The 12,000-nt window shown below is 27.6% G+C and overlaps 1 protein-coding gene across 3 annotated transcripts in view; it reads left to right on the top strand.

Moving 5' to 3' along the window:
* LOC126746963 (protein drumstick) overlaps window positions 1-9,739 on the top strand; it is a 42,643-nt gene extending 32,904 nt beyond the window's left edge. For 2 of the 3 annotated variants that reach the window (XM_050455385.1, XM_050455386.1), the window contains exon 3: window positions 6,956-9,739. In XM_050455385.1, coding sequence (XP_050311342.1) covers window positions 6,956-7,010 — 55 coding nt within the window. In that variant the 3' untranslated portion in view covers window positions 7,011-9,739. Of the gene's footprint in view, window positions 1-6,740; window positions 6,832-6,955 lie in introns of all 3 variants that reach the window. The other variant, XM_050455388.1, reaches the window with a different exon arrangement.
* Window positions 9,740-12,000: the final 2,261 nt, after the last annotated feature.

Here is a 12,000-nt window from a genome sequence, read left to right as displayed (position 1 = left end):
ATTCTAAACAAAATCCCTGTATATCACGTGCCTCCTGTACTAAAACTAAGCAAGATATTCAACATTTTCTAAATTTTTTTTAAATTTTATTTTTTTTTTAAATAAAATGTTTAATTGTTCAAACGGCTTTAAAAAAATCTTATAAAACTTTTTTGAAAAATATACCAAAAAAAAGTTATAGCCAATTTTCCCAAAAAATCCAAAGGGGTACCCCTGGAAAAATGTTCATAATTTTGGTTTTTATTTTTTTTCTGGAAACCTACTGGATAAAGAAAAAAAATGTTAAAACAAAAGTTGTTTGGAATTTCAATGCGCATCAGTTGCAATAAAAAAATCATTTTTATGTCCAATAGTTTTCCGGAAAATTGGGAAAAATGTTTTAGGAGTTTTTCCTCATTTTCTCGAAAACTATTGGGAATTTAAAAAAAATGATTTTACCATTGAAATCTCAGACAAAATTAGAACAAATCATAAAGAATAACTTTTATTCGTAAATCAAAAAATAAAAGAGTTATGAAGGATTTTTGAAAAATTGGAAAATTTTTTGGTGAAAAATTTGAAAAAAAAAAATTTTTTGAAAAATTTTATTTTTTTTTAATAAAATGTTTAATTGCTGAAAAAGCTTTAAAAAAGTCTTATAAAACTTTTTTGAAAAATGTACCTGGGAAAAGTTATACCCCAAAAACCCTTCATCAAAAAATCCAAAGGGGTACTCCTGGAAAAATGTTCATAATTTTGGTTTTTATTTTTTTTCTGGAAATCTACTGGATAAAGAAAAAAAATGTTAAAACAAAAGTTGTTTGGAATTTCAATGCGCATCAGTTGCAATAAAAAAATCATTTTTATGTCCAATAGTTTTCCGGAAAATTGGGAAAAATGTTTTAGGAGTTTTTCCTCATTTTCTCGAAAGCTATTGGGAATAAAAAAAAAATTATTTCACCATCGAAATCTTAGACAAAAATAGAACAAATCATAAAGAATAACCTTTAGTCGTAAATCGAAAAATAAAAGAGTTATGAAGGTTTTTTTGAAAAATTGGAAAATTTTTTGGTGAAATATTTGGAAAAAAAAAATTTTTTGAAAATTTTAATTTTTTTCTTATAAATTGTTTAATTGCTTAAAATGCTTCAAAAAAGTCTTATAAAACTTTTTTGAAAAATGTACCTGGAAAAAGTTATACCCCAAAAACTCTTCATCAAAAAATCCAAAGGGGTACCCTTGGAAAAATGTTCATAATTTTGATTTTTATTTTTTTTCTGGAAACCTACTGGATTAAGAAAAAAAATGTTAAAACAAAAGTTGTTTGGAATATCAATGCGCATCAGTTGCAATAAAAAAATCATTTTTATGTCCAACAATTTTCCGGAAAATTGGGAAAAACCTTTTAGGAGTTTTTCCTCATTTTCTCGAAAACTATGGGGAATTTAAAAAAAATTATTTTACCATTGAAATCTCAGACAAAATTAGAACAAATCATAAAGAATAACCTTTACTCGTAAATCGAAAAATAAAGGAGTTATGAAGGATTTTTGAAAAATTTGGAAAATTTTTTGGTAAAAATTTTTTTTTAATTTTAATTTTTTTTTTATAAATTGTTTAATTGTTCAAAATGCTTTAAAAAAGTCTTATTAAGCTTTTTTGAAAAATATACCAAAAGAAAATTATAGGCAATTTTCCAAATAATTCCAAAGGGGTACCCCTGGAAAAATGTTCATAATTTTGGTTTTTATTTTTTTTCTGGAAACCTACTGGATAAAGAAAAAAAATGTTAAAATAAAAGTTGCTTGAAATATCAATGCACATCAGGTGCAATAAAAAAATCATTTTTATGTCCAACAGTTTTCCAGAAAATTGGGAAAAATCTTTTAGGAGTTTTTCCTCATTTTCTCGAAAACTATTGGGAATTTAAAAAAAATGATTTTACCATCGAAATCTCAGACAAAATTAGAACAAATCATAAAGAATAACCTTTAGTCGTGAATCGAAATATAAAAGAGTTATGAAGGTTTTTTTAAAAAATTGGAAAATTTTTTGGTGAAAAATTTGAAAAAAAAAATTTTTTGAAAAATTTTATTTTTTTTTTATAAATTGTTTAATTGCTTAAAATGCTTCAAAAAAGTCTTATAAAACTTTTTTAAAAAATGTACCTGGAAAGAGTTATACCCCAAAAACCCTTCATCAAAAAATCCAAAGGGGTACCCCTGGAAACATGTTCATAATTTTGATTTTTATTTTTTTTCTGGAAACCTACTGGATAAAGAAAAAAAATGTTAAAACAAAAGTTGTTTGGAATTTCAATGCGCATCAGTTGCAATAAAAAAATCATTTTTATGTCCAATAGTTTTCCGGAAAATTGGGAAAAACCTTTTAGGAGTTTTTCCTCATTTTCTCGAAAACTATTGGGAATTTAAAAAAAATTATTTTACCATCGAAATCTCAGACAAAATTAGAACAAATCATAAAGAATAACCTTTAGTCGTAAATCGAAAAATAAAAGAGTTATGAAGGTTTTTTTGAAAAATTGAAAAATTTTTTGGTGAAAAATTTGAAAAAAAAAAATTTTTTTGGAAAATTTTAATTTTTTTTTTATAAATTGTTTAATTGCTTAAAATGCTTCAAAAAAGTCTTATAAAACTTTTTTGAAAAATGTACCTGGAAAAAGTTATACCCCAAAAACCCTTCATCAAAAAATCCAAAGGGGTACCCCTGGAAAAATGTTCATAATTTTGGTTTTTATTTTTTTTCTGGAAACCTACTGGATAAAGAAAAAAAATGTTAAAACAAAAGTTGTTTGGAATTTCAATGCGCATCAGTTGCAATAAAAAAATCATTTTTATGTCCAATAGTTTTCCGGAAAATTGGGAAAAACCTTTTAGGAGTTTTTCCTCATTTTCTCGAAAACTATTGGGAATTTAAAAAAAATGATTTTACCATCGAAATCTCAGACAAAATTAGAACAAATCATAAAGAATAACCTTTAGTCGTAAATCGAAAAATAAAAGAGTTATGAAGGTTTTTTTGAAAAATTGGAAAATTTTTTGGTGAAAAATTTGAAAAAAAAAATTTTTTTGGAAAATTTTTATTTTTTTTTTATAAATTGTTTAATTGCTTAAAATGCTTCAAAAAAGTCTTATAAAACTTTTTTGAAAAATGTACCTGGAAAAAGTTATACCCCAAAACCTTTCATCAAAAAATCCAAAGAAGTACCCCTGGAAAAATGTTCATAATTTTGGTTTTTATTTTTTTTCTGGAAACCTACTGGATAAAGAAAAAAAATATTAAAACAAAAGTTGTTTGGAATATTAATGCGCATCAGTTGCAATAAAAAAATCATTTTTATGTCCAATAGTTTTCCGGAAAATTGGGAAAAACCTTTTAGGAGTTTTTCCTTAATTTCTCGAAAACTATGGGGAATTAAAAAAAAATTATTTTACCATTGAAATCTCAGACAAAATTAGAACAAATCATAAAGAATAACTTTTATTCGTAAATCAAAAAATAAAAGAGTTATGAAGGATTTTTGAAAAATTGGAAAATTTTTTGGTGAAAAATTTGAAAAAAAAAATTTTTTTGAAAAATTTTATTTTTTTTTTATAAAATGTTTAATTGCTGAAAAAGCTTTAAAAAAGTCTTATAAAACTTTTTTGAAAAATGTACCTGGGAAAAGTTATACCCCAAAAACCCTTCATCAAAAAATCCAGAGGGGTACCCCTGGAAAAATGTTCATAATTTTGGTTTTTATTTTTTTTCTGAAAATCTACTGGATAAAGAAAAAAAATGTTAAAACAAAAGTTGTTTGGAATTTCAATGCGCATCAGTTGCAATAAAAAAATCATTTTTATGTCGAATAGTTTTCCGGAAAATTGGGAAAAATGTTTTAGGAGTTTTTCCTCATTTTCTCGAAAACTATGGGGAATTTAAAAAAAATTATTTGACCATCAAAATCTCAGACAAAATTAGAACAAATCATAAAGAATAACCTTTACTCGTAAATCAAAAAATAAAAGAGTTATGAAGGATTTTCGAAAAATTGGAAAATTTTTAGGTGAAAAATTGGAAATTTTTTTTTTTTTTTAAAGTTGAATTTTTTTTTGGGCAAATCAATAAATCATCTAAAGCACATTAAAAAAGTCTTATAAAGCTTTTTTGAAAAATGTACCTGGAAAAAGTTATACCCAATTTTCCCAAAAAATTCTCCCTCAAAAAATCCAAAGGGGTACCCCTGGAAAAATGTTCATAATTTTGGTTTTTATTTTTTTTCTGGAAACCTACTGGATAAAGAAAAAAATGTTAAAACAAAAGTTGTTTGGAATTTCAATACGCATCAGTTGCAATAAAAAAATCATTTTTATGTCCAATAGTTTTCCGGAAAATTGGGAAAAATGTTTTAAAAGTTTTTCCTCATTTTCTCGAAAACTATGGGGAATTAAAAAAAAATTATTTTACCATCGAAATCTCAGACAAAATTAGAACAAATCATAAAGAATAACCTTTACTCGTAAATCGAAAAATAAAAGAGTTATGAAAGATTTTCGAAAAATTTGAAAATTTTTAGGTGAAATATTTGGAAAAAAAAAATTTTTTTGAAAATTTTAATTTTTTTTTATAAATTGTTAAATTGCTTAAAATGCTTCAAAAAAGTCTTATAAAACTTTTTTGAAAAATGTACCTGGAAAAAGTTATACCCCAAAAACCCTTCATCAAAAAATCCAAAGAGGTATCCCTGGAAAAATGTTCATAATTTTGGTTTTTATTTTTTTTCTGGAAATCTACTGGATAAAGAAAAAAAATGTTAAAACAAAAGTTGTTTGGAATATCAATGCACATCAGTTGCAATAAAAAAATCATTTTTATGTCCAATAGTTTTCCGGAAAATTGGGAAAAACCTTTTAGGAGTTTTTCCTCATTTTCTCGAAAACTATTGGGAATTTAAAAAAAATGATTTTACCATCGAAATCTCAGACAAAATTAGAACAAATCATAAAGAATAACCTTTAGTCATAAATCGAAAAATAAAAGAGTTATGAAGGATTTTTGAAAAATTGGAAAATTTTTAGGTGAAAAATTTGGAAAAAAAATTTTTTTGGAAAATTTTAATTTTTTTTTATAAATTGTTTAATTGCTTAAAATGCTTCAAAAAAGTCTTATAAAACTTTTTTGAAAAATGTACCTGGAAAAAGGTATACCCAAAAACCCTTCATCAAAAAATCCAAAGGGGTACCCCTGGAAAAATGTTCATAATTTTGGTTTTTATTTTTTTTCTGGAAACCTACTGGATAAAGAAAAAAAATGTTAAAACAAAAGTTGTTTGGAATTTCAATGCGCATCAGTTGCAATAAAAAAATCATTTTTATGTCTAATAGTTTTCCGGAAAATTGGGAAAAACCTTTTAGGAGGTTTTCCTTATTTTCTCGAAAACTATTGGGAAATAAAAAAAAATTATTTTACCATCGAAATCTCAGACAAAATTAGAACAAATCATAAAGAATAACTTTTATTCGTAAATCGAAAAATAAAAGAGTTATGAAGGATTTTTGAAAAATTGGAAAATTTTTTGGAGAAAAATTTGGAAAAAAATTTTTTTTTGAAAATTTTAATTTTTTTTTTATAAATTGTTTAATTGCTTAAAATGCTTCAAAAAAGTCTTATAAAACTTTTTTGAAAAATGTACCTGGAAAAAGTTATACCCCAAAAACCCTTCATCAAAAAATCCAAAGGGGTACCCCTGAAAAAATGTTCGTAATTTTGGTTTTTATTTTTTTTCTGGAAACCTACTGGATAAAGAAAAAAAATGTTAAAACAAAAGTTGTTTGGAATTTCAATACGCATCAGCTGCAATAAAAAAATCATTTTTATGTCCAATAGTTTTCCGGAAAATTGGGAAAAACCTTTTAGGAGTTTTTCCTCATTTTCTCGAAAACTATGGGGAATTTAAAAAAAATTATTTTACCATCGAAATCTCAGACAAAATTAGAACAAATCATAAAGAATAACCTTTACTCGTAAATCGAAAAATAAAAGAGTTATGAAGGATTTTTGAAAAATTTGAAAATTTTTAGGTGAAAAATTTGAAAAAAAAAATTTTTTTGGAAAATTTTAATTTTTTTTTTATAAATTGTTTAATTGCTCAAAATGCTTTAAAAAAGTCTTATAAAACTTTTTTGAAAAATGTACCAAAAAAAAGTTATAGCCAATTTTCCCAAAAAATTCTCCCTCAAAAAATCCAAAGGGGTATTTTTTGAGTCCATTCTTTTGGGACACCCCGTATATTGGACCTGCCTTGAACATGCCTCTCGTCGATAGGAAATTAAATTCTAAACAAAATTGAGTCATATTATATGTCTCTAGTATTTAAACTAAGCGAGATATTAAGGATTTTGTATAATATAAGTATTGTCGCTTAGCCGCCCTTTACTTTAAACGCCCATAACTCGCTTACTTTTTACTTTAGAGCTATGAAGTATTAAATAACTTTTGTTCGGCACTTAATTCCCTATCGATTGAGACCATAATATACAGGGTGTCTCTTAAAAAAAAACGAAAAATTAATTAATATATAAAAGAAAATAGTTGTTTAGTGCATGGCATGAATACTTTTCTCTAACCACAAAACTAATTTCTTCCTTTACTAATATAATCGTGCCGGTTTGGTGGTTCGACAAAGTAGTTTGTGCCATGTCAAATATAATTAAATAAATTTTGTATATAATATTTACTAATTTTATTTAATCCTCTTTTAGATGTAATCAGTGTGTATGGCGATAAGTGGGGGCGAAAGCCTCTATTACGGTGAAAAAGGGCTAAAGGGGGGCCTCTTCCCTATTTTATTGTGTAAGACTACTATTATTTATTAATATTTAATCACTTATACTGTTGCTACTAACGTTTCCTTATTTTGCATGTTTAGTATTTATTGAATTTATTCAACAATATTAACCGGATCGTTTTTTTTCAGGACGAGCCATTATCCATGTTCCAGTCCCACGTTTCAACACTACAATAGATATTAGACTTTAAAACATTAACAACCATATAATCAGTATTTAAACAAAAAAAAACAAAAGAAGGATTCCTAATTTATTTCTCTCTTATAGCTCTTGTTTTGTATATATACATTTTTTTTTAACATTATATATGACTAAAAAAACGGACTAATATCGTCTAGTCTCTAAATAGAAGGGTATATTATGTACAGGGAGGCAAATTTGACAATCGGCAAGGTTCCTATGTTGGACGCCACCCTGTGCAGCTTGTTTTAAGATTTTCGAAATTTATTATTACTTAATTGTTTAATTAATTAAGAGATGCCAGTTAATATTTAGTTTGTGATTTAGCCAATAAGTTTGTGCAATTTTTTTTACACGGCGTTTAATAGGGGGAAATTGGAAGTCAACTTGAGACGGTTAAGTTGAGTTTTCTACCCGCATGTTAAGGATGTCGAATTTAATTTATTTGGCAACGTTGCATACGAATTTCGGTTTTTAAGTCATTGTACTGAAAATGTTTTTGAATACTCCGTTTATTATGATGGCAAACGATAGACAATTGAATTTTAAACGAAAGTTATTTAATACTCCATGGGTCTAAAGTGAACAGGAAGCGAGTTATGGGCGATTAAAGTATAGGGCGGCGGAGCGACAAAATGTTCAATATCTCCCTTATTTTTAACATTAGAGAGATTTGGTAAAAACAACGTTTGTTTAAAATTAAATTTTCTATCGATTAAAAATCTTTAGTTTGAGATTTGTCAAAAAATTATATTTTTTTACACGGATTTTTTTAAATTTGTCAGTTTTTTCTTATAGAACACCCTGTATATTATGGTGTCAATCGATAGGAATTTAAATATCAAACAAGATCCATTTAATACTCGATGGCTCTAAAGTTAAAAATAAGCGAGTTATTGACGTTTGAAAAAAAGGCGGCTTAGCGACAAATTCATGATATTCATAAATTTTGTTTAGATTTTTATTTTTTAACGATTAGCAAAGATTTTTTTAAAAAATACATTTTTTTTTACAGAATTTTCCCTGATTTTTACTTTTTTCTTACGAAACACTCTGTATATTATAATTCCATTCGATAGAAAATTGGATTCTAAACAAAAAATATTTAATACTTCATGGCTCTAAAATCAAAAATAACTGAGTTATCGGCATTCAAAATAAAGGGCGGCTAAGCGACAACTATATGACATTCGAGAATTTTGTTTAAATTTTTATTTTTTATGAATTAGACAACTTTAATACAAATTTTCCATAATTTTTTAGAAATTTTTCTAATTTTTCAGCATTTTTCCAGATTTTTATTTTTTTTCATTTATCCTATTTGGTAAAAAATTGAATTTCAAACAAAAATTGTTTAATACTCCATGGCTCTAAAATCAATAGTAAACGATTTACAGGCACTTGAAATAAAGGGCGACCGAGCGACAGCCCTTATAACAGGTCGCCCTAAAAGAGCATTTACGAAAACTTCAATATCTCCCTTATTTTTAACATTAGAGAAATTTGGTAAAAACAACTTTTGTTTAAAATTAAATTTTCTATCGATTAAAAATCTTTAGTTCGAAATTTGTCAAAAAATTATATTTTTTTAAACGGATTTTTTTAAATTTTGTAGTATTTTCTTATAGAACACCCCGTATATTATGATGTCAATCGATAGGAATTTAAATACCAAACAAGATCCATTTAATACTCGATGACCCTAAAGTGAAAAATAAGCGAGTTATTGGCGGTTAAAAAAAGGGCGGCTAAGCGACAATTTTATGATATTCATAAATTTTGTCTAGATTTTTATTTTTTAATGATTAAGAAAGATTTTTCAAAAAAAAAAACATTTTCTTTACAGAATTTTCCCTGATTTTTACTTTTTTCTTACGAAACACTCTGTATATTATAATTCCATTCGATAGAAAATTGGATTCTAAACAAAAAATATTAAATACTTCATGGCTCTAAAATCAAAAATGAGTGAGTTATCGGCATTTGAAATAAAGGGCGGCTAAGCGACAACCATATGACATTCGAGAATTTTGTTTAGATTTTTATTTTTTTCGAATTAGACAACTTTAATACAAATTTTCCATAATTTTTTAGAAAATTTCCTAATTTTTCAGCATTTTTCCAGATTTTTATTTTTTTTCAATTATCCTATTTGGTAAAAAATTGAATATCAAACAAAAATTGCTTAATACTTCATGGCTCTAAAATCAATAGTAACCGAGTTATAGGCATTTAAAATAAAGGGCGTCCGAGCGACAGCCCTTATAACAGGTCGCCCTAAAACAACATTTACGAAAACTTCAATATCTCCCTTATTATTTACACTAGAAAAAAATCGTAAAGACAAATTTTGTTTAAAATTTAATTGTCTATCATTTAAACCCATTCAAAACAAAATCCGAGCACTCAATATTGAATTATTCGAAAATAAAGTTAATTACAGTAGCGTTGCCAACTCTTTTAAATTAATTTCGTTGTCTTTTTAGCCTCCCTCCCCCAAGTGCGGTTAAATTGTGTATTTTTTGCGAAAAAAATATTTCAGTTGCGCTTTTAAAAATACGCTGTGCCTTAGGGTTAAGGAACGTTGTAAATTTGACTTGACGTCGTGGCCGTACGTGCAACGAACCAATAACTATAGCTCTTAAATGCGGTATTTATATTATTATTATTATTATTAATATTATTGTGTAGTTTTTAAATTATTATTGCCTCGAAATAAAAAATAAACAATATTCATTAATGGTGTTTTATTAGAACCCTTAATAGTCCAAGAGCTTCGTGAGAAAAAAAAACAATTGACAACATGAACAGAAAAAAGACAGATTGCATGAGTTCTCTTGGTTTATATGGATCATAACCATAATAATAAAATCTCACATAGAAAAAAACAAATGCGGATAAGACGGTACGCACGAAGGTCTCGGTGCTCACACGGTTGCACCGGCAGCGAAAATGGTAATTTCTGGGTGATTAATGCCGATCAACGTGGTGGTAGTCGCCCCGGTAGTCGTCGTCTTCTTCTTCTTCTTCTTCTTTCTCATGTCTACCACTCATTATCCACAACTGACATGGAATAAATACCGTTTTGTGAGGCAGGTCAGTTATGCCCTCTATAACCTCGTAAAGGAATTATGCAGATATCTTCAATAGTTTCGGAGTTATATGGGAAAATCTCCTCCGGGTAGTCAGTTGTTTTCACTTCGGACCTTGATGAGAAAAACCGGCTCTAGCTCAGAGAGTTTGAGGACCACAGAAATGGTTCATATATAAAATTATTCTTTAAAAAACGCTCATTTGTTCAGGGAAAACCCTTATTGAGTATTTCAAACAGTGAGCATCAAACGTGGGCAGACAAAAGTGGCTTTAACACAGTAATTATTAAAGCTACACAAGTGATTTATATTAGAAAATTTCCTTGTTTTTGAGTCAAAACTCTATTTAAGTACCTCAAAGTAATGTCCTCCAGTATCGTACCAATATTCTTATACAGTTCTCTCTTTCCCAATAAATGGACATAAAGACCTTGGTTCACACAGCAGTGAAACACCCCCGGGGGATCAAAACAAAAGAAAACAGCACTACCATCACTTACGTACACCGCTACCACATTTACATAAGAACGCGAAATTCTCGATAAAAAAAAAACAATTGCACGCGGTTCCCATCAGTACTTACGCCCGACCGACGTGCCGATTACGTGCACGGTTGCACTTTGACTGTCGTCGTGACTTACCCCGCGGGTGTTTTTTGTTTTTTGTGTGTGTGGAACGCACTTTATAATCATCAGTAAATTAAACGAAAGAAAAATTGCCTTTTTGCCATACGACGGTGGATAAAAGATGTCGTGACGGTCGCACCTTTTGATCTATTGTTCATACGCCTACTGCCTTCGAAAGCCGACAAACCAAAATATATTCAGGCAGGATTTTTTATTGAAATTTAATAATATGCAAATTGGAATTCTTTGGATGGTTTCGCTTTGATGCCCTCCGCCCTCGCAACGGATTTTTTTGCAATATGTGTCTGATTTTCTCCTTATAACTTGTAAATTAAGCCTCCTACGAAAAAAGTTATACTCATCTTTTTTAAAGCAAATCAAATTTCCTATAATTTGAGACTAATTTCATTTTTCTACCTCAAATGGTTCCCGAGATATGGCGATTTTTCTGAGAAAAAATTCAACTGTTTTTTTTGCACTTTTTCTAAACATTTGCCTATAGCTTGTAAATTAAGCCTCCTACGAAAAAAGATATACTTACCTTTTTTAAAGCAAATAAAATTTCCTACAGTTTGAGACTAATTTCATTCTTCTACCTTAAATGGATCCTGAGATATAGCGATTTTCCTGAGAAAAATTCAACTGTTTTTTTTTGCATTTTTTCCAAACATTTGTCAACAACTTGTAAATTACGCCTCCTACAAAAAAAGATATACGTACCTTTTTTAAAGCAAAAAAAATTTCCTATAATTTGAGACTAATTTCATTTTTCTACCTCAAATAGATCCTGAGATTTTTTGCACTTTTTCTAAACATTTGCCAACAACTTGTAAATTAAGCGTCCTACGAAAAAAGATATACTCACCTTTTTTAAAGCAAACAAAATTTCCTACAGTTTGAGACTAATTTCATTTTTCTACCTTAAATGGATTCTGAGATATAGCGATTTTTCTGAGAAAAAATTCAACTGTTTTTTTTGCACTTTTTCCAAACATTTGCCAACAACTTCTAAATTAAGCCTCCTACGAAAAAAGATATACTCACATTTTTTAAAGCAAATAAAATTTCCTATAATTTGAGACTAATTTTATTTTTCTACCTCAAATGGTTCCCGAGATATAGCGATTTTCCTGAGAAAAATTCAACTGTTTGTTTTTTGCATTTTTTCCAAACATTTGTCAACAACTTGTAAATTACGCCTCCTACAAAAAGAGATATACGTACCTTTTTTAAAGCAAAAAAAATTTCTTATAATTTGAGACTAATTTCATTTTT

Source organism: Anthonomus grandis, chromosome 18, assembly GCF_022605725.1.
Source record: "Anthonomus grandis grandis chromosome 18, icAntGran1.3, whole genome shotgun sequence".
Classification (NCBI taxonomy): domain Eukaryota; kingdom Metazoa; phylum Arthropoda; class Insecta; order Coleoptera; family Curculionidae; genus Anthonomus; species Anthonomus grandis.
Note: the sequence above shows the minus strand (reverse complement) of the source record. Positions and strands in the feature narration are given on the sequence as shown.